The 24,290-nt window shown below is 37.8% G+C and overlaps 1 protein-coding gene across 4 annotated transcripts; it reads left to right on the top strand.

Moving 5' to 3' along the window:
- The first annotated feature begins 1,092 nt into the window (after nt 1-1,092).
- On the top strand, nt 1,093-22,447 carry tfeb (transcription factor EB). Of its 4 annotated transcripts, none has more exons than XM_077726967.1 (12): nt 1,150-1,310; nt 9,268-9,340; nt 12,469-12,573; nt 12,643-12,810; nt 13,107-13,205; nt 13,478-13,666; nt 14,642-14,731; nt 18,263-18,380; nt 18,610-18,666; nt 19,013-19,088; nt 19,368-19,515; nt 19,687-22,447. In XM_077726967.1, exons 3-12 carry the CDS (start codon nt 12,544-12,546, stop codon nt 20,257-20,259), a joined length of 1,548 nt encoding a protein of 515 aa, XP_077583093.1. In that variant the 5' UTR covers nt 1,150-1,310; nt 9,268-9,340; nt 12,469-12,543; the 3' UTR covers nt 20,260-22,447. The 4 variants fall into 4 exon arrangements, with proteins under 4 accessions (XP_077583091.1, XP_077583093.1, XP_077583090.1 ...); XM_077726964.1 differs by lacking the exon at nt 1,150-1,310 and adding an exon at nt 7,335-7,514; XM_077726966.1 differs by lacking the exon at nt 1,150-1,310 and adding an exon at nt 7,336-7,514 and having other exon boundaries at nt 18,616-18,666.
- The last annotated feature ends 1,843 nt before the right edge of the window (nt 22,448-24,290 follow it).

Here is a 24,290-nt window from a genome sequence, read left to right as displayed (position 1 = left end):
TATGTTGATTAATTTGAATTTGAAGGATTGGACTTAACGAACCCATATTTCCATAATAGTCACTTTCTTCCTAAAATATATTTTCAAATAACCATAAAACTTTAAAAAGGCAATGTATATGTTGTCTTTGACGTTATTCCTCATGGGTTCTATTCATACACACTGAGGTATAAGTTGCATCCAGCACATTCTGCACTAAGAAGTTAAAAGCAGTCCGCTGCTTATATGTGAATATATAAATATATATATTAAAAACATTTAAAACACTAATTTAGTGTGCCATTTTAGATTCATAACTAAATGGATGCTCTAGAGATAAACTGACATTTAAATTTCCTTTCTTGAGGGTAATTCATTCCTGTCGCCTGCAACTGGAAACATTTGCTTAGATTATCATAATATTCATAAATCTTCTCAACCTCTAGTCTAGCCTATCCACAGCAACTATAAGCAATGAAATATTTCCCACAACATGCATTTATCACTGTAGAAATTGAATGCAGTGGATCACATTATACACGAGTTGAACAAATTTGTGCTCTGCTTCTATTTTGCTTTATTTAATATTGCTTTTTTTTTAAATATCTCACTTTACCTCATGCAAACCCTATTATGCATCTTATCAGAATAAGGCACCCCACAATTATTTACATAAGTTTTTCCTGCTGATGAACTGTAACAGCTACATTTTACCACTGAGAAAAAAAGATATTAGAATGGATTTGCAACCATGTTACCTATCATTGAGGGGCATATTGCAGAAAATGAGAAACGTGAAGCTTTACTTCAAGAATTTTAAGGGCAAAATGGTCAATTCTGGAATAATGCATATGCTCATGCAAAATCATCTAACTATAAATAAAATAATGTCCATTGCTTGGTTATATAACATTGGTCGGAATTAACATTCAAACTAGACAAAAACAGAGTTGATTCTTTGGTTTTTGGTCTTGTTGATGACCTGTTCCCTGTCTGTTGTGAACTTCACGTCACTTTCTAAAATTAGTCGGTCCGGCTGCTTGCGCAGAAGAACTACATTACCCATAAGCCATACAAGAGAAGTCATTGGTGGCTGCACAGGTGACTGCCAAGCCGCGCACAGTCGACCGCAGTTCGACGATTACGTTGCGTGCTGCGTAGCAACATGTGGAAGTGGATCTACCGAGAAACATATCGTTTTGTGGCGTTTTCTTGATCAACTCATCGCGATTTTTATGCCAGTGGTTCTTTTCCCCCTCTGGCTGCCAAGTGCATAAGGGAAGTTGTCTCGAAGCTACTTTTGACTGCATTCTGTCTGACCTTCAGAATTGGTACGTGTGACATTTCACCAACACTAAAAATGACGTCATTCATCCAAACTAACTTTATTTTTTAAATTTGTGTTGTATTTTTTTGGTTTGCATTTTCCAAAACTTCGTTTTTGTTAACTTTTCCAAAATGGGATGGCTGATCTAATATAGTTTTTTAAAAAAAGTGTCATCTGATTTACATGGCATAGTCATTGGTGATGAACTACATTGGAAATATTTAAATGCAATTTTATTTTCGCTCCAAATCACGATTTTCTCATTTGATAATGCACAATTGGCTCTGTCTCATAGACAGTCTGTCTCTTGTCATTTCTGAGCCGTAGCCAAGTCAGTATCAGTAACAACACCTCAGTCTCTGGCTGTGTTGCTATGTATAAACTCTTGATTATATAAACTATACTGTCCATTCAATTACTGCGTTCTAAGAGCATTGTGCCAACATATTGAAGTTACCACATAGGTCTCCTTTTTGCCCTCAAACCTTGATCACCACTGGTGATTAGTATTGGGCATATAATTAAATTACAGTCTATACCAAATTTTATATGGCTGTCATTGTGTCACATTAATGTAATGATTTGTGATTATTTTAGTGTGATTTAATAGGATGTGTGTGTTCTTCCAACTCTCATTGACTACAATTAAAAAAAAAAAAAAGATCCAGGTAAGACGTTGGTTTTTAACTTGACATTTTTTTGGTATTACGCCCTCATCCCTGATTCTTCAATTCTGTGAACATCTAAGTCATTTTAAAGAATCTTGAAAACAGTATAGTTTAAAAGTCATAGTGGAAATGTCAATCTTGTGCTTTCCTTTCTTGGCCCGTTTCCTAGAAACTTTCTCGTGACATTCTCAACCATTAATAACAAAAGGAGATCAAAAACTTTATCTGAAATGTGTGCTTTTGTAGTGCCACCAATTTCAAAATGAGGGATTTATTTTTAAAATAAAAGCTGGATGAATTGGGGGAGTAAAATGGTATGGTAGGTATCTTATGAGGTACAGAGTTAAGAAATCTAGGAATTTACAGTTAATTGTACTTTACAAGAAGTTCACATGATGGCAGAGGTCACCTGACAACTGTATTTGTTTTTTTTTATCACAAGGTTTTTTAAAAAAAAAAAAAGATGCAGAAGATGTCCCGGAACAACATGCAAACTCCATACAATCCAAATTAAGAGGATACTAAAACCTCCAACTGTTGCTTAATATATTCCTGTGGCTATATTGGTATGCACTTACAAAAAGTGGATGGTTCAGTTGCAATGAGAACATACATGCCCTAGGGCACATTTCCACTTCATTCAGAAATTCCCATTATGTGCTCCTATTCATAATGCTTAGTGTAGTATAGTGACAAACTCCAATGTTTCCAAAATATCACCTATTTCCTCTCATTCTCCACTTCTTCAAAAGGTTTACTTGTTTTGTTGTGAAAAGTTCAAATCTGCAAAGTAGATGCCGGATTAACATACTTCAATGTAATTGAAGCAGTATAGAAATCATGCCTTTAAAATTAAAGTGCGCTCTTTGTTATTTGTTGATGCTGTCTGTATGACCTCACATTACAATTACATTTTAAAAAGAAACATCCATGTTATTGTTTTAATTTCTTTTTTTATGATTATTTTAAAATGAACATTTAACACAGGGAGAACCAGCCAGACACACTTGAGACAGAAAGTGCAGCTTTTTTTTCCCAGTAAGTTTGGGCATACACAGACAACTGTCTCCTTCCCCCATGGAGGTGTTTACTAACACAACGTCCAACTCTGCATGGAAATGAGGTGCCTAGTGAAGTGAGGCTATATTGGGCAGTCATTTCATTCTCAGGGACGCAATTAGACTGCGGTGTAGTCTTAGAAAATGTTTAGCTCCTAATCCGACCATGCACCGTACTTCATCAAACAAGGCCTAATGAGTTTTTTTTTGTGTGTGTGACAAAACTCAGCCTTTTATGTTCTAAGGTGCAACGACAACAAATTCATTTGGAATGTAAAAAGGCAGGTGTCAGTTGAGATGATTAACAGGTAGGCATCACCAAGAGTGGTTTGTTGACAACTCCCTTAAATTCATTGCTGTTGAGGTAGCAGACCTTATTTGTTTTCCAATGGGAAAATCATTCAATTTTCTGTAATAAAGGGTTAGGGAGCCAAAAAAGTGTGTTGCTGATGAACTTCCCAAATTAAAATTTTATATACATGCCAATTGTTGATTGGTACTAAGAGAAAATGAATACATATTTGTTAAAGTTAAAATCAGCTTCACCATTGCGCTCCCATTGATGGTGCAACCAACTTGAACCTCATTTATCATGGTCACATTTTACGTGCAATATATTGCTACATTTCAAAGACATTCTAAAAATTCAGCAGGTCATTGGTGGATATGTAGTCACGCACAACCCTCCTTTGTCTTTTTCAAATGTGGTGTGATCACTCCTTGTTTCATTTCTAGAATCTGGTGAAATTGCTCATTTGTGAGTGGTGTTTTAAAGTGAGCAGAATAAGTCTATCAGAAGTTTGTTAACACACTAATCTGTGTGGTTGCTTTAAACTATAGGTTGACCGATAGAGTTGTGCTTGGAAATCCAAGTTCAGTTGAGTCTCTAACATAGCTTCAAACATTAAGCATACGTTACCAACAGACAGTTGACAGACTGTACTGTACTGCATTATTATCCAGTAATGGGTCAAAGTGAGATGGGATACAATTACCAACGTGTGTGCAATGCATATGGAAAAGTGTGCTTGTGAGTGGTCATATTTCAGCCTCATTGGGCTTGTTTGCCTGCAAGTGTTGGTGATGGCGCTAATTTTCCCCAAGTAAACAGATGTATCCATGCACACACACAGAGGTTAGGTTAGTTTGATGTACTGTAGAGAGAAAGTGCAGCAGGTGTGTGCAAATACAGCTTCATCTACCATATGGACAGGGACTGTTTTCTTTGGCTACGTGGCTGAGTGAGGAAGCCTCTGCCTGACTGGTTGGGTTTTCCTAAGGCAAAAACAAAAACTACTAAAATTGTCGCGAACCATTACTTCTTTGAAACCAGGGGAATGACAATTTTGCATGTGATCTTTGACAAGATGACCCATGATCTAGCAGAGGTGAGTGTGGGTGGGATATTTTTTAGGCATGTGCAGAATGTGTGACTCTACTTCCCTATCATCGCTCATTTCTTTTGTCTCATATCCTCTTTTGACTTGCAAACTTTAGTCTCTGTCTTACTCAACCTGCTGTTTTTTTTTTTTAGAGATGAGGTCTAAACCACAGTTCGTTTGTTGTTTTGTTCAACTGCAGGGATTGTTTGACTGTTGCTCGCACTTTATTTTAACTAAAGCCGCACAAGACCTTTTTGAGATTTGTACTTCATTTAACATGATATTTTTCAGAATTTTAGTTTCACCCACAGCTGCCCTTGGGGTCTGGTTTAGACACCCCCCCCCTGATGGAGAGTGTATTCTCGCTAATTCAAGAACTAGTTGGTTTCATTTAGAATATTATGTTCCTCTGATTGACTTAAACAACTTCGACTGGATTGACTGAAATGATAATTCAAGAGTATTCAATGAAAGCCATCACTCACAACCACATTAAACTTTTTGCATTGACAAAAAGATCACATGGTCTGATATAATATGCAATAAAATGATTAAGCCAACCGTCTGGAAATTCATGCGTCACACACCATTGTCCTTAAAACAGTAACTATACTTGAGTTAGTGATTCAGCCATTTAAACATTTTGTATTGGATTTCTGAAACAACCTTGTTTTAAAAGACAAATCTGCAATAATCACAATATGGTATCCTCTTTACTTCTCCCCGTTTCAACACTTTACACTTTTTTAAAGTGAAATTTTAGAGGCAATTTGTGGCTTACGTTAATTTTGTGTGACCTTTATCTGGCTACTGATCTCGCAAATACCTCCCATTGCACTTCGCTGTGCTTGGTGACTCTCAGCCATGCAGAGAGTAATGCTGCAGGGTGGTTTTGCTGGTTCTTGCACATGCTCTGTTTCTTAACCTTCCTTGTAGTTCATTTGTTTACCCAGTGTTAATAATGGACACTGAATATGTACTGGATGGACTTATTATTTTTTTATTCCACTTTTATGAACGGGCAGATTTTTTAAAATCCTTTGTTTTTGACGTAACATCCTTTTTTGATTTCTTTTTGTTTGGGCTATCTATTTTTGTACCTGAAATTTCAATTAAATTATAATTGTTATCTATCATTAATATCATGATGTTCCACATCATTGGGAAGATATTGTGCAAAACATGAATAAAAAAGCTTAAAATGATTTTCTAATTCTAAAATGCATTCAATAGGTTTTTTGACTTTGTGGATTATATGCAAAGATTTCTCCAGATTCCTTGAATTTGGGGATTAAAAAAAAGGAAAGTAAATAATGGTATCCCAACATTGCCTGCAACAAAATATGTTGAGAAGCATTGTTGGAAATGTAGGGGTATTTGGATGGGGGGGGATGTTGAAGCTTTCTTTTATATTTAATTATTTCATGTATCATTTTCTGTCTAACCTATTCTTCTTCAGACAAAGAACTGGACTAGGGCCCAGGACCCATTTATGTTAGTGCTGCTGTTGTTGTTTTAAAGCAAGCAAATTAGGTATTTAGCTCCTCTAGTAGTGACTCATTTTGGTCTAATTTTGTCACAAACCCGACCCCAATAATTTGTGATGTATTGCCAAAAGAGGACAAGCCAGTTCAGTACGTCAGTAATAATTTCCATGCCTTCACTTTCCTTTAAGGATTGGCTGTTCCTGACAGGGATGTAGGTTTCCCAGCCAATAAACGGAGGGCCTAGAGGGGTCCTGCCCCGAGACCAAAATAACTCTGTAAATACACTGCGGGCACTATGAGAACAGGAGCTGGCCCAGTGATAAATGCTTTGTGTACAAACAAGGGATGTTTGTCAGCCGGGTCCTGCTGAACCATGTAGGCCCATTAATGTTGCTCTTTGTTGTTATGGGCATCCACCACTCATGGAGGGGCATTAATACCATTTTTTTGTGTCCATTCATGGAAACAACTACTGAAAGTGGGTTACATGCAGGTAGTATGCAGTAAACACTTATTAATATATTGCACTCAAATAGACATCTTGCATAAATAACTGATGTCGATTCCATCTAAAAACTCTTATTAAATATTTTTGTACTATACTATGTGGACACTTGTGGTTTATAGTCCAATGGGGCTTATGTATATGGCAGTGGTTCTTAACCTTGTTGGAGCTATCAAACCCCACCAGTTTCCTATGCACACTAACCAAACCTTACTTTAGGGTAAAATAAGATGTGATTTTTTTTTCAAATTCAAAATATATAAATTCCTTGCTGCACTGATTGGCCAAGCAATGTCACGAGCAATGTCACGTGATCACCCTGAGGTTCCACCGAACCCCTGAGACGACTCACCGAACCCCTAGGGTTCGATCGAACTCAGGTCAAGAACCACTGGTATATGGATAAATAGATTTTCTTGTCAAATTTGGTCAGTGCGGCTTTATTTATTATCAATGTATTTTTTCACTGTCACTTGCGAGTATAGTCGAACAACTACTGGAGTTTAGTCCATAGTGCAAAATTGGAAATTTTCTTCTAGGTTAATTGTTGCAAACATTTATAAAGACAGGCAAAGTGGAGATGTTAAGGGTATTTTTCAGTGTGTTTGGGTGTTTTTGTTATTGTAGTCTACCAAGAGGCCTTAACAAAGCCAAAATACAATCAAGTTCAGTCCAAAAATGAAATATTTCCCGGCTTTTCTGTTTATTTTTCTTTTAATCCATCCATTTGAATGAGCAGTTCATGGTTGTGCGTACATATCATGTGAAGATCAAGAATGGGGCTGAAGTAGCCTGCAGTAGACAAGAAAAACAGCATTGGAGATGCATTTTCTAGACAAGCTTCCTCTTGTTAACTTCAGCCATCAGACTAATTCAGCGGAATAGTAGAAGTGGGAGGAGGAAGCTCAGCTGGCGTCTAGAGAGAAGGAGAGAAGGTTGGGGGGTGTAAGGAGATGACGAAGAGTGCCTGTAACTCCACCAGTTGTGAGTACTGTCACAAATATTGAAGTTGCTTTTGGAGGCTCTGCGAGCAAGGTGTATCTGTTAGCACGCGGAAGACCACTTTTCACAAGGATATGTTGATTTTAAGATAGTTGGAGAGTTGTCGGTAAGAATTTCAGCTTCTACATTCTGCAGATGACAAAACGTTCCAATGGCATGTATAAACTAAACCGAAACAACTTTAGAAACTACATAATTATCATTTAATAATGCCTATTTAGATCTTTGTTGCTCTAATGATAATACAATACAATACAATCTGTCTCAAATTGTGTACTTTTATTATGATAGAGCACAATTTTTCATACTCAAGCATACAGCATGTGTTAAATATGATGCCAGGGATTTTGCTACAACTGGTTGTATATCATACGATCTGAATGTGAACACCTTTGTACAAAGTGTACTCTAACTCTAAATGATTTTTGCCCAACCAGTTTGGTTAGGAACAAAGTGGTCGATTTAATTTTTTCAGGTATTTACAAATAGTCACAATTTTCTTTAAATTATTTATGTGCTGTAAAAACAAAAGCCAATATCTCACTTATTTTAAAATTCAAATGGTTTTCTAAATTGTTAAGAAAAACAATATTTATGAGATGGTATGTTGTTTTCCTCTTGTATGGAGTAGAAGTTGCATCACCTCTGACTGAAGCAGGAGTTGTGATAACTGATGAAGGAAAAAAAGGGAAGGATGCTCTGTTTGGTTGATGATTTTCATCTTTTTCTTTCATAAGCCTAATATTTACACATTCCTTTTTCAGTGATTGGACTAGTTATAGACAGAAAAAAAGATTGCCCTGGCAGGATCGTTTTCTTGCACTTAAGATAAATTTGTCGTTCAAGTTCACTAGTTCTTTCACAGGCGTAAGAGAAGCCATCTTCAGCAACTATGAAGGCTTCTTTCCAATCATAGATATTCAAGATTAGTAATTCCAGCGTATTACACAATCCTTATATGGTGGCTGTCGGAATTCCAAAACAAGTTGCATCCTGCAAATTTCTGAACCAATTTTCACAGTTTTTTTTTCCAAAAAGCCCTAAAATTACTATTTATAACAATAAAAGGGCAGTTCTAATTCCCTTATCATAATTATATGGCATTTTATGCAACAATATGCTATTGTTTTTTTCGGTTTTCTTGCTATCCTCACGCATGGAATGTGCTGACGTCTACCCAATTAGCCTGACTCGCGACACGCAGGTGAAAGGGTACATGCCATATTGACTGATGTGCATACCATGAATACCCTACTTACCCATTTTTGCTCAATACACAGTCAAATTGTTTAACTGGAACGGGCAGGCGCAGATAAGATTCCCGCTGGTTGGAGTATGATTGTGAATGTGAATGGTTGTCTATCGCTCTGTGCGTCCTATGGATGGATGATTGGCGTCCAGTCTAGGGTGTATTCTGCCTTTTGCTTGAAATCTAGCCAGTTTGCAAAACTTCTCCAAAATTTTGAACCCTTTAGTTGGGCCTCAACTTAGGAGCACAAAGGTTTTTACCGGGGAGACAATTTCAGTATGTGAAAAATAAATCAAATTATTTTTTTTTCAACTTAAAAGCAATATGGTGAAAAAAGAAAGAGAAAATCAGTTAAATCAATGAAATCTATTAAAGGTTTAAGTGAGTATTGAGTATATATATTCAATAATGTATTTGTATTTGTCTTGTTGACTTTTTCTGTTCTAAATTGATTATTTACGTCATAAGGAGCCAATGAGTTAATGTTATCAAAAAGGGCACTCACTGAACACAATAGATTTTTTAACCAAGCATCTTCTTTGCCCTTTTTGTCTGTTTCTGTCTCATCTCATCTGTACTCTCCTCCATCATCACCATCACCACGCTTCAGCTTCCAGACATGTAGTCAGCAGCAGAAACACAGCGTATTCCTGTTTGAAAACATTTTTTTTCTCTCAACCAAGGTAAATATCCATCCATCAACACACAATGTGAATATGATATATTACACTGAAGTGAAACTCATTCAAACTAGAACCACTATCTGAGCTTGTTCATTCTGCCAGCTCTTTTTCCATCATCCTGCATGCTCCTAATACTTACAAAACATACAATTTTTTTGAGGCTTCGAGTTATGGAAGTTAACCCCAACAGAATCTTGGGCTTGCGTGTACAGCCGGAATATGTGATTTGTGTTTGTCTTCATCCAGAATGTTTGGTCTGATGTTGTCGCCAAGGGCTATAGATGTTAATGTTTGTGATGTCATATTTTTCCGTACCAGCCGAATGACAATATCTTCCCAAACATAACCTGTAACTGATGACCCCGATTGAGGCTCAGCTCAATCCGGTGCTCGGACGTTTGGTCGCCGTCCTTTTGGTCTTTTGTGACAGAGTTTACTGTTCCATCCCTCAAAATTATATTTAGGAGAGTGGGTTTAATATCTAAATATGTATTGTTGATTCATGAAAGAGAAAGTTTAATATCTAAGTACTGTTGAAAACAGTAGATATTTAGATATTAAACTCTCTCATGAATACAATTTTGAGAGCTGGTTTCAACAGTAAACTCACCATTTGACCGGCGACCAAAAGGGACCAAAAGACCGGCGACCAAACGTCCGGTCACGAGGTTCCTGAAAAGGAGAAAAGACAAATCAAGCATGTTCTTTATTTTCTTTTACCCCTTACTCATCTTTTGTGCCTGTTCTGGTGTGCACTGATGCTCATTGACAACGGTTTAATATTTTTGGAGAGAACTTTGGGATCAGATCTGTAAACATTTTCTGAACTACTTGGCAATAGTGCATCTGTTTGCTCTAACCGGGAGTTTCATGCATTTTGTGCATACGTTTTAATGTGTGCAAACCTCTTTGTGTTGAGGTGTTTATGCTCTATTTCATTTTTAGCCCTGTCCCTTTGGCTGCTAAAAATCTATCGTTGGCATGGCACACGTCTAAAAATAGGCACACGTATTAACACCATATCTGTGAGCACAGGTGCGATGACTCTACAGTGCCCCCAAGTGTGTGTCTATGTCACATTCAATGACATATGTGTTTTCCGGGAAGAAGTAAAGGACTCGCATATATACATACACAGTCTTACAATATGTTCATGTTGGTGACTAATCTATACCGTCGTCGACCTCTGAGCCCGACTTCCTCTGCTCCATGTCTTCCCACTGGCACTCACTGTTTGAAGTGCTGGGGCCTTGTGACATCACAGCGTTCGACAGACAATGATCTTGCTGTCCCTGCTCTGCGTCACAGATGCCTGCTTCCCTCGGTGAATGCTTGGCAATGGGAAGACCAGTGTGGGATGTTATACTGCCTGGTAGCCGTGTGTCACCAATTGAAATAAGGAAGTGATAGCTCAACCATGTGGTATATGTCTAATTCAAGACACTACTGTACGAATTTTACATATCATGGCTGAGTCATACATAGCAAGTTACCGCTGAAAGCTATATGCAAGTTACATAATGTGTGTCTGGGACTGAAGAATAGAAATGTCATTGTGATATCAGTTTTTAAGACTGGTTGAAGTATTGGAATTTTGGATCATGTATGGGCAAATTTTTCCACAATGGGCCATAGTGGGTGCAGGTTTTCATTCCAACCCCTCAGGAAGACACCTTTTCACCAATCTGCTATCCTATAAGTGCAGTCAGGTCCTTCTTGTTTTCTGCAGAAATCTCATTGATTAAAGTGTCTATACTGGATCGGTTGGAACCAGAATCTGCACTCGCAGCGACCTCTGAGGACCAGTTTGCCATTTCATTTTATCACTTGGGGTCAAAGATCCAAGTCGTCATTTTCATTTTGATCAAACACGAAAAATAACAATCTCATATATTTCAGTTTGTAATATCCCATCTTTGTCACAATAACTATTCTACTTTTGTAGTATTCAAGTACTCAACCATATCTGCATCTAGTGAACATCAATATAAGACATAGTATTGTAGTGTGATATGGCCAGTAAGGGTTTTGAGTGTGTTTGATTTTGTCTAATGTGAGTGTTTCAATTTGTCGTTGTGCATGTGTGCCTGTCTTTCATGTGGGCGATCCAATGGGCACAAAGCGGGCAGTGTATGCCCCCTCTTGTGCTGAAATGTACACTTTGGACAACAGGCAGCTTCAGCCTTTCTCAATAGGAGCTGCCTTTCTTATTGTACCTCACGCACAATGACCTTTTCTCTCTATCTCTCTGTCTCTTTTTTCCTCTGTTTTCTCCCCTTCGTGACCATGAACGTCCAATGTTTGAGTCTCGTTCTGATTGGATGTTTAGAACCTCATGTAACCACTTCTTTGGCTCTCAAAACAATGTCATGGAAAATGAAATCGAAAACTCGCTTCCCAGCGCACCTTTCCGTGGCTCCAGATGAGCTTAGTCATGAACACGTGTTATTATAGAAGGGGAACTGGGACTCCCCACTGATTTTTTTTTTTTTTGTGAGCGCATATTGCAAGACTGTGTATGCGTGAGAGAAAACGGAAGGAGGTGGTTTAAAAGTGGTTCGGGTGTTCCCCATTTTCCCTTTGCTCTCACGATCAGAGTCAGCATTATTGAAATATGTGTTAAAAATTCCATTAACGTGATTACCGTCTTTATCAACATTTTATTCTCATTGGCTCAATAATGACAGCCCAACTGTCTGTTATTGTTTTAAACTGATAGTGATTTTGTTAGCCACCCTAGACAAAAAGCCATAACCTTCATACCCAAATTGGTACCTAGAGGCATATCTAATGATGAATCGTAATGCTGCATGCAAGCTCTATACTCAAAATAAGTGTTCATATATGAACTATCAATTGCTGACCACTTTTACTTCCTGGCTAATTATTCATCATCCTAAAATGAATTTAAAAAAGTAAATGAAACTTTTCTTTTGCTCTTGGTCATATCCGATGCAATTAAGGTTTCTTTTGGGGAATAATCAAGACCGAAAACACTTTTTCACCAATAATGTACATTTGGAACAGTAAACATAGTTCTTCACTCAAATGTTGCAGTTTTTTTTGTGTCTCTCGCGTATGCAACAGAATTGTTTAAAAAAAATAATGTAACCTTAATTTCATAACAGCATTCACTACCTGTCGGACTGGACTGCTGTGCATTGACTTCGTCTCGCCCTCCCCTGCCCCCTCGACCCCCAGCAATGGCCTCACGCATTGGTCTGCGGATGCAGGTAAAAGACAAGATTTTTTTGCCAGCCCTCGTTATTGCTCGTTTGTAATCACACTGTTTATTTTCTTAGCTGATGCGAGACCAGCTGCAGCAAGAGGAGCAGCGCGAGCGGCAACATCAGCAAAATGTAGCCCTGCAATACATGCAGCAACGCATGGCTGGAACACCTGCGCCCACTGCAGCTATCAGTGCCCCTCATAACTATCAAAGTATGCAGGTGCCTGTGGAGGTCCTTAAGGTCGGTAACACAGTCGATTATAATCATTTTTTAATTGATTGACAGTGCGTAGTAGTGTCATTTTTTCAGTTTATACATTACCTCCTCTAAGAATTCCTAATTGTCATTTTTAAATGCTTTGAGTGGCCATCTTTTACACGATTATTCATAAGAGGAACATTGTGGGATATGTTTGAAAGTGTACACTTTGCCTTTTAGTCATCATTTTGTGTTCTCAATAGCTGTGTATTTATAATTTACTGCATCAAAATGAATTAAAAAGTATCAATAAGAGGCCCAGTAATTCTGTTTTGCAGGTACAGACGCACCTTGAGAATCCCACAGACTACCACATACGTCAGTCTCGGAGGCAGCAGGTGAAGGAGTACCTCTCCACCACCTTTGCAACCAAACAGGTATCAATCTAGTGTTATCTGTATCAGTGCATGCTGAAAAAAATAGCATGGCAATTTTGACTCGTTTTTAAAATGAGCAAGAGGAAAGAATTGCCTTGAACAGTAAAGAAAATCATGGACTCATTATATCTATTCACAATAACATGCCCTGCTTGACCATCAATGGCCGTAGATGATCACGTGACATTGCCTGGCCAAACAGTGCTGCGACGAATTTATATATCTCGAATTGCATCATCCACTCTTCTTCTTCTTCTTCTCCTTTTCTTGAGGTGGTTCATGCTGTTGCAGGGCCAATACCACCATCTCCCCCTGCTGCCATTGGGCCCACCGGGGGTTCTGCATCTCTACCCCCACCACTGCACTCCCCACACAAGCGCACTGAGCAGCTCATGAGTGGAAACAGTGCACCTAACAGCCCAATGGCCATGCTGAATATTGGCTCTGGCCATGAGCAAGAGGTAGGCATTTTGGGGAAAAAAAACAACTCGGGACCTGTAAACATTTTTCCCTGTCATTTCGCACAGTGTTGCTCATAAGAACTTTTTGAACAAATACACCTCAAATATGACCTTATTGCATGTATATAACATTATGAGGATTGAATATTATCCCCATTATGGTAACATTTTATGACCTATCGTAATGATTTAATAGGCCTTCTCTAAGCTGAAATGGCATTGTAAAATCCATTTGTGTCGTGTGCACGGTAGATGAATCAATGTGTTGACTAACAGACACTGGCATTCATTGAAGTTTAAATGCTTCATTATGGCCTTGTAGCTGCAATTACGACTTAACAAGTGACAGACAAACAGTTTACTATGCCAAGGCCCTTTGAACCTAGCAGACTTTGACCAAAACTTCTCTTAGCGCCATTCTCAGCCTCTGTTTTGTCAGTCATACTGAGAGAAAAAAATAGTCTCAGCAGTCCTACATGGAGAAGTCAACTTTTAAGTCCACTCTGAAACATGCACTTGCAGGTGAGTTCACCTGAAGGTCTGGACATGCAAATTAGTGTCGGAAACTTCAGCTGAAGAGAATTTAGCATGACTTTTAAATGAAACTCATTCTTCATTCCTTCATGTTTCTAGCCCCTGCCAGACTAAAGATAACAGTAGAGACCGGTACAAATAACTCCTGTGTAATATTGTGTACTGGTTTCTTATGTTGTGTATGCTTGATGCTATCATTTAGGAATATATTTAGAGTAAATAGTAAAGTGATGGCATGTCTTTTAGATGTATTACGTATAATTGCTGTGAATATGACTTTTAACTTGATGCCTTTTTAGCCATGTTCTACTCGACTAAAAAAAAAAAATAATAATAATAATTATTATCAAAGCACTAATGTGGCTCGGATAAAAATTTGTCTTTAGGGGTATGCATGATGTGAAAATGTTATCAAATAACTAACTTTCCTGTGCTTTTCAGATGGATGAGGTTATTGATGATATCATCAGCATGCAGTCCAGTTATGATGACGTCCAAGCCTACATAGATCCCATCCAGATGCCCAACACGGTAAGTTAGTTGAAACAAACGGAATATTTAATGAATATTTTAAATATCAAATTATTCACCAAAGTATTGACACACACTTCTTAATCAATACATTAATCTATAAGAGTAGAGTTCATCAACATTCACTTATAATCTCATACATTTTGATGAATTGGGAAATAGCTTTGTTTTTAACGTAGTACTAGCCTATTCAATCTGATTAAATGGACAGGAATTCTAAGACACGCTCCAAAATGTTGAGGTAATGCTTCTCAAGCGAGTGGAAGCTATTATAGATTCATAGCGTTCATTTAATTTTTTTTGTAATAACCAGGCATAAGGAATTCTGGCCATAGGGTGTGTCTTTTAATTGTTACACATGATATACAGTGGTTCCGAATGCATTATATGCAACTACATGAAAATTGCAACACATTTTGAATGCATTATATGCAATTATCAAATCACAACTCAAAATATGCTTTTTTCTGATTAACTCTTCCACTGAGTCTATGTAGCATAATTTTCCATGCCTAAAATTGTCAATTTGTCTAAGATTTATATTATATTTACTGTAATATTTTTTTAATTAGGATTACCACTGTTTTGATAGTTTACTAATTATTTGTTTCACAGAGCTAATGGTCCATATATATATATATATATATATATGTGTGTGTGTGTGTTTTATTTTTAATGTTTTTTTTAAATAAGAATGTGATGTGTCGTCATGTTTATGCTGTTTGCTTTTGTGTACAAGCCCAAGAAACAATTTAGGATGTCATGATAGTCAAGAACGTTCTCGATTAACCACACAATGGTGATAATTGATCGCTACATGCTGACTAAGGTTATACGCTTCCAACAAAACATGTCAATTCAAGTGTGGGGGAAGGCCAAATAAGAATTTACAATTAAACAACCGGCAGTTAGCGTTCAACTTGTTTACAAGATATTTGGGGAAAAAGGAGGAGGAGGTGGGGAGGTGCGCAAAAGTTGGGAGGAGGGAAGGGGAATGAGGGCAATTTGTGCAAAGGGAAAACAGGCTGAAAGTCCAGTTAGGGGAAAGTTCACTCGTGAATGTTGGTGGTTAAAGGAGTATCTTGATGAAATATTGGATCACTGCTGCTGAGGTCAGTGTCCCAGCACTGTCTGCCTCAGAGCAAGGAGGAAGGACCCCTCCGACCTTGCTGGGAAAGTAGAGGATGAAGGAGATGAATACGACGTATGCCATTGTGGACGTTTTTAAAGGGGAACAAATTCAGTTGGTGAGATGCTGATGTGTTCTTTTAATAAATAGCTGTGATTATTGTTGACCGAGTTGGTTAGGGCTTCTATACTTGTTTTTTTTTTTATTAGAGACTTTGAGGAGCAACATCGTGCCATCTTTAACACCAAGCCTCAGGTCACGGATTACATGCGGATGCACATGTTATGTGGGGGTGGAGAACGTTTCTTTGGTTTTTTGTCTCTTTGCACAATACACAGCATTATTATGGTTGCTTGATTTAATCTCACTCTAGACTAGTAGGAGTTGAAATGTCTTCTGAACTGTACTAGTTTCATTTAAGCATATTTATTTCCATACATTTGTTTGTCAAAATGGCGTGCAACATTAGACAAATAGATTAAATTAGGATATTGATCAAAACTTCTTTTAGTGTTAAGCTTGTGCACTGAATGAACTGCCAGCTGTTGATAAAGACCACCATGTAGTAATTTGCCCATACAGCTCAGGCCAAAAGTTTGGACACACCTTCTTATTCAAGTGTTTATTCTCTGGGATATTTACATTGTAGATTCTCCGGATCAAATTTTGGACATTGTCCCTTCACACTTCGAAAAAATCCACTAAAGAGGGTGTTAAAACTCTAAATTAACATGTGGAATTATGTAATGAGAGAAATCCAAGTTAAATAACAGAAAACATGTTTTATATTCTAGTTTCTTTAAAATAGTCACCCTTTGCTCTTAGCATTCTCTCGATGCACTTCAAGAAGTATTTGCCTGAAATGGTTTTAACTTCACTGTTCTTAATTATTGGAATTTCTTGCTTAATCAAAGGTTAGGGTGATCATTTGTGTTGTATTAAAATAGGTGTATCCAAAGGTTTGTCCTGTATTGTATGTGTATATTTAGAAATAAAAATATGCATACAAATTGATTTTGTAATAGGTTTTTGTTTAGTCCGTCTGACGAAGCAATGAGTTAAACTCACTTGATAATCCTGAGGGGATTAAAGAGGCATACTCGTGGAATTCTTGGAATCTTAAAGTTTAGTAAGAGCTGGGAGCACCACTGAATACTAGTAGCTTAGTATTCTGGAGTGAATGTTAAGAGTCCGTGAATGTGTAGATTTTTGCACTTCAACACGCAACTCCACTGTACCATGTATAATTACATTTGCTTTGGAATATGGAGTTGGTTGGTCAGGCAATTAGATGGGTTTAACAGTTCAACTAGATTTGCATCCTCCATGTTTAAGCATGAGATTTAACAAACTAGATTAAATAATTTGAGGGGCACCTAGTTACCTAATTTCATTATTTACATTTCGGAGAATGCATTTACACACAGAGCAACCTGTTTGTGTATTTGCTGTCTGAGGTCGCACAGTAGCCAGCAGATAAGGTATCATTTCCTTTATACTTCTTTATCTTTAAAGCATTAGTGCTGTTCCGTTTGTCCTGGTGCTAGCGAACCGATGAACATAATAGACAGCAAGGTACTTGCAAATAAATCTATACATTATACGATTAAAGGGGGCTGAGCTGGAAGGTGCGATCTATTGAGTAGTTAACCTGACACTAAAACATTGCTTTCAGCATTAGTCTTAAAGTGCAAACTTTATAAGCGGGTTTTGAAGAGACTGAGGACATCCGAGGGGAGAATAAAGCCATAGAAACAGATAAGATACTGACAAGAGAATAACAGTTAATCATTCCAGAATACTTGTCACAGAGTCCTTAGGTGTTATGTTATTGCATTATTTCCAGTTAACTTCTCTTTTTTACAGCCCACTAAACAAGACTTCATAAAGGTGCTTAAATGGAGAAATGATTTCGTTAATGAGTTTTTTCTGACCCATAGAGAATGAATGTTGTGGAGTGTGGCGCCTTTGACTTGCGTTTGACTTTACGATTTTTGTGATTATCTTGATGCAATTACGTTTAGAAAAGAGTTATTCCAGTATGTGTATTGTAGTTAGTGTTTTACCTCAATGAACAAAACTCCATGAATTCATTCCTGTTTTGGACAAACGTGTACTGTAATGTATTTCTGTCTTACCTTTTTACGAACACACTCATTCTAAGGTGTACCATACTTGAAAGAAAACAAAGGATATACCAAACAGATGTTATTAATAAATAATCAGAAGAATGATATTAATACATAAAACATTAGGATTAACTAAAATCCTAGAAATTTGGGGCCGTAGTGAGTGATATGGAATAATTCTGCCAAAGTTTATTCATTTTATAGATTCATGCAGAGATATTTTTTTTCTAATTCTTCTTCTTCTGATAGCGTTTTTATACATCTTTTCCCCAGCTCCCTCTGTCCAGCAGCCACTTGGATGTATATACAGGTCCGGGGATGAAAGGCCCAGCCATTGCAATGACCAGCAACTCCTGTCCTGCCAATCTGACCATTAAGCGAGAAATTTCAGGTGCGACTATTTTGCAGACTTTTTGATAAACGAATAATATATTTTAAATCACCATTCGTGCACGAGTTAAACAGACAAATATCCCATTGGGAGGTTCCCCCCCCCCCCCCCCCCCCATAAAAAACAGAGGTACTTGCCTGTTATAAACCCTCTTCAAGAGTTGCCTTTTGTAATGTCTCATCCTATATTTGTGTCAACCATCAGTTAATGACTTTTTGTTTTTGGAAAGATGCAGAGGCCCGTGCTCTGGCCAAAGAGAGGCAGAAGAAAGATAACCACAATCTCAGTGAGTTTCTTTCCCCTCCCAGCTTGCACTTTACCTGTTAATATATTGGTATTGTTGTTAATTTATACTTTGCATGCCATTATAGAGAGGCAACATACACACCGACACAAAGTATGCCTTAAAATGTTAATGTTGTACACCTTATTTTGCTTATCAAGTGGACATAGTGGAATGAGTGGGTGGATGGATAACCCGTAAAGTTTTTTTCTGCTCTGAATTTCATTGCCTATGACTGTGTAAAACATGTTGTTGGGGCCTGTATACTGTTTTGACCCTTTCTAAATGATCTTTTCTTTATCATGTGTGTTTACTTGTACTCATCTGTTTAACTTTGTTTAATTTTCAGTCGAAAGAAGACGGAGGTTCAACATCAATGATCGTATTAAAGAACTTGGTGCAATGATTCCCAAAACCAATGATCTGTAAGTATTTTGGGCTGGTTGGAAAAATAATGTTATAATTTGCTCATCTTAAGGAAATCCTTTGGGGAAATTTCTTTACAAAGGGAATCAAACATGTCTAGTTAATAAGTGTTTTTCTTATAGGACCATAAGTGAAAATGTTTGGGATTAAAGTCGAATAAAATGTATTATAGTCTTACTGTCCTACATATGTGACAAGATAACAGTTTTGTGCACTATACCAACAGTATGTAGTATCACTGGTAGCTGCTTCAATGTTTCTCTTTGTGTATTTTATAGGGATGTTCGTTGGAATAAGGGCACCATACTAAGAGCCTCTGTGGACTACATCAAACGTATGCAGAAAGACGTACAGAGGACCAGAGAGGTGGAGAATAACTTTAAAAGGATGGAAATGGCCAACAAACAGTTAATACTTCGGATTCAGGTCATTTTTCAAATACACTTCCTCAATATGAGGTGTAATGTTGTCATGAAGGGAATATCTTCACTCAATTAGATACAGTAGAAGAATACTGTAAACAGCATACGGGATAAAAATGTGAAGAAGAAAATGTGCTCAGCGACAATTTTCCTTAAAAAATGATTTTGTTAACAGGAGTTGGAGATGCAAGCACATTTGCACGGCCTACCCAACAACTCACCATCTGGCCTGAACCCAGTAGATGTGTTGTCCCCATATATCAAACAAGAAACCAGCCAAGAGGAGAACCTTTCCCACACTCAGGCGCAAGCTACACACCACCACCTAAACCACAACCAGGCTCCTTCTCACCAGCCTCAGCACCACCAATTTCTTCCACAGTCCCACCTGCAGCCACCAAACCAGGCTCCACTTGAACATCCTCGGCAGATGACCATGCTTCCTCAGCACCTCCAGACCCAGCCACCTATCCAGTACCCAGCCGTGGGCAGCTCACAGTCCTTTGACCTTGCCCAGTCGCTGGACTTGTGCGACGGAATGCCGGCCTTCTCCGACGGCATGTCGGGTTTGGGCGATCTGGGAGGACTGGATATGCAGGGCCGGAGAAGCGATATGAGTTTCCTCATGATGGAGGAGCCCTTGTCCCCCATGGGTGGGGACCCTCTTCTCTCCACCATGTCCCCAGAGGCCTCTGTCGACTCCAGCCGCAGATCCAGCTTCAGCATAGAGGATACTGACATACTGTAGACACGTGCGCGCGCCCCACATGTATACTACACACTCCTCTAAACACGCTTTTAAAAAGATAAAACGCTGTTGATACCAGTCTGAAAAGAATAAAAATATCACCACCAGGACTGGAAACCATTAGGCAGTCCCACAATGCATCCAGTACATGTTAAAACTGATACCTTTCTCATCCACATGCAACACTTTACAACAAACTGAGGATCTTGAAACTTTAAAAGAATGGGGAAACAAATGCTGAGGTCAGAGAGTTCTCCAGTATGTCATGTCAATGACAGTGGTGGTCATTTTTTATCGGTAAGTAGATGCAATATTATGAAAACCTTGTAGATTCTCCCATTTGCCAAATCATCACCGTCAATTAATACATGATATCCAATCAAGCACACAAGTAGCAGCTTTATGGCCCTGCACGTATAATTTAGTCTTCTGTCATGCTGACGTCACATTTTTTTGTTTTCTAAATATTTAATTGCACAGTTTATCATCACAATGCGCATTATGTGGTTGTTGTCACCCAGCGGCCACCAATAGCATGCTAAGCATAGCGAAGTCTCAAAGTGGCCATGTTTTACTGTCTAACCCTCACTCTGTGTACTTTTTCCTCACACATCCACCACGAGTGTTGCTTTCTACTCCTTGTTTCTGTTGGAAGGAGGGCGGGGTGGGAGTTTTTGGGGGGGTTCACATCTTACTCAGGTACTTTTACGGAATTCACATGCAGGGTCCTTTGACGTAAGTGCTGATGGGAACATGAACCATGACCATGGCTTGAGGCACTTTTTAAGGCCAAAGTTCATGACTAAAGTTAAGACTGCAAGCTTTTTTTTTAATGGTAGGGGTAAACACACAGGGTGTTTTTTTTAAATGTAGTATAGGGTTACATTTAGTTCACACAAAGGTGGAAGTTAAACACAGATGCAAGATGTCCAACACACAAACACACACACACACACACACACACACACACACACACACACACACACACACACACACACACACACACACTGTATAAAATACAGCACTTTGTGTACTAAAGCTGTATTTGATTCAATCCCATATCAAGGCTCTTCTAAGGAATGATGTTGTCCCAACTTGGTCTATTATAAGATTTTCCACTATCATCCAAAAGACATCTTGGTTCTTCTTGTTATCACGGCAGTCTGAGCATTTTGAAAAAAAATTGTGTTTTGTTCCGTCATTTTGACTCGGGACACACAATTTATAGATGACGGGAAGAATAATGCACAAGTAATGAATTTTGGGTGGAGAACAAAAAACTATTTTGAACTCGTGTTGGCATGGCATAGTGATGTCATGTTTTTACGACTAAAAACTGTCAGTAGTGCCTCTACCACTTGAAGTATTAGTGCACATTTTTGCCTCAAATTCTTCAAGACACAATTAATCAGCAATCAATATCATACCAATGACCACATTCTCAGCCCTTTTCACTTTTGTGATACAATAATACTATGCCCATGCCCAATTTTATTTTTTAATTTTTATTTTAGTTTGTGTTTTCTATCTCCCAAAACACTATAAACAATATTATTGTACAATAATGGTTATGATTGTTTTGCTGTTTAATGCCACTAAGCAGAAAGTATTGTTTTTGTTTTGTTCTTTTCATTCACTGTATTCCAAAGCAGCCTTTTTCTTTTCCCCCTTAAAGCCAGTTCTTTAAAGCCAGCCTTGTAATACTTGAGTTGGAGCTCAAACTTTTAATTGATAAGATTTTTTTTTATTTATATTTATTTTTTTAAATATGAAAGGAGGCATTTAATTTTCTCATTGTTACCTTTCCAACCCAAATAATACATGGAAGGTGATTTTATGTTGTAATCTCATTCAAATTTCTCCTATTGTGAATGTAAGGTTTAGCAATGTGTTTGGTCAGCAGGAAGTCAGTTTTGCTGTGCCCTTTCCCTTTTTAGTGATTGTGGTTTCCATGGAAACTGGAAGAATGACTTTACCACAACTCTGCATTGAGTTTTCACTTCTTGCCCTTGTTTGTTTTTCCACCAGAGTTGTGCCTTCTCTCATTTCAACCACAGGACTTTGTTGACACCTTTGCCAACACTCCAAAGAATCGCTCTGGGACCCTTTATGTTCCACTTGAGAGCGCAATGTACAAACGGACTGGTCCTGTTTTGAAATAAGTTATAAAATGTTTTATCAGAATCCATTCATTTGTGTCAAGTGTATTGTTTGCATGGTCAGAGGTTTGTGTGTATGCTTAGGTGAAGGTTATGTTGAAAATTAACAAGAAAGGGAGAAAATATAAAAATGAGCGAAATTATTACTAATAATTACTAATCCATTTAGATCCAATTTAGAAACAACTTTTAAGTAATCCTTGTCATTACACTAATGTCCACGAGGCGACACTAGAGATCTGTGGCTTGTTGAGAACAAATTCAGTCATAAACTGCAAAATGATTGTTGAAGAATACATTATAATATAGAATATAGAATATATATTCTACAACAAGAGTTTTGCAGTTTATGACTGCATAAATATGTGTATGTATATATATATATATATATATATATATATATATATATATATATATATATATATATATATATATATATATATATATATATATATATATATATATATATATATATATATATATATATATATATATATATATATATATATATATATATATATATATATATATATATATATATATATATATATATATATATATATATATATATATATATATATATATATATATGTATATTTTTGTTTATCATGATTTGCAAATCATAGTATGATTTTTTGTCAAAACACAACAAACATAACTTTATTTGAAATATAGTTGACCATAATAATTGTATGCAATGCAAATGTATGCAATACTTTTTAAAATCCTGTCCCTTCATCACCTTTGGCCTTGCCTGCCACCTTCTGTCTTACCTTTTGTCCCCTTTTCCCTTCACTCATCTTCTTGTGATGTATTAGTTCCAGGCTCCTTCGAGATGAACCATAAACTCTTTAATAGTCCTTCTTAGCTTGAATAGAGGTAATCCTATTTCTAATCCGCACACACATACACACACAGACTGAGAGCATGCTAAAGGGTCGTAGTAGCGTGTGCAGCCCATCCACGGGCACATTCTCCAGGGTCTTTATGATGCTAATGTACTCCCTGGTCTAATAAATCCCTGTAGAGCTGTATAGAGTAGATCTTATGGCTCACTCCGATCACCACCTCCGATCTCAGCCCGGCACACACGTGCGCACATGTTCTGTTATTACTGTGGCAGAAGTGCCTGCCTTGCACTTCAGTCGATACTTGGGAGGCTGTTTAGTAGAAGAGGTAAGGGGAAAGGTTGAGACAAATCAAACATGAAGGAGTAATTTAAGAGATGTTGGCACTCATGGTGCACTCTGCGTTTATCTGTGTGTGTGTGTGTGTGTGTGTGTGTGTGTGTGTGTGTGTGTGTGTGTATGAGTGGATCATTGCCCACAGCAATGTGTTGTGGGCAAAACAGACCAGATATCATTTTCTAATGTCTCTTGGATATTATATTTCCAAAATTTCAATGACAGATTGCATTCTTCATCCCACTTGCACCTGCTCCCCCTCTCCATAGTCTTCCTCTGGCCACTGGGCTTGGTGTTCCTTCGTCCATCTCCTCCTCTTCCGCTGCCTTCCTCAGGGGAGCAGTGTGTCACTTTGTTGGAAACCATGGAAGAGAGGTGAAAGAGGGCTGATTGAGCTAATTTAGCCCCTGGATGTGAGAGCAGGCAAGGCCTCACCTTGTGCTAATAGACAGACATCAAAATGGAGATGAGGATGATGGATAAAAAGAAGGAAAAGAATGACTATAAAAAAGGGGGAGTCTTATTTTTTTTGATGGATTTGTCACTTTTTGTCCAAGGGGATGGCAAACAAACTTTGACAAGTGACATTGTGAAGTTTGCAAAGGTTTATGTGTTGCCTTACTGATATTACTCATTGATCCACACCCCTCTATTAATTTACCGTCAATCGCTGACCTCTTTATGAGAT

The sequence above is a fragment of the Stigmatopora nigra genome, chromosome 10, assembly GCF_051989575.1.
Source record: "Stigmatopora nigra isolate UIUO_SnigA chromosome 10, RoL_Snig_1.1, whole genome shotgun sequence".
Taxonomy (NCBI): Eukaryota; Metazoa; Chordata; class Actinopteri; order Syngnathiformes; family Syngnathidae; genus Stigmatopora; species Stigmatopora nigra.
Note: the sequence above shows the minus strand (reverse complement) of the source record. Positions and strands in the feature narration are given on the sequence as shown.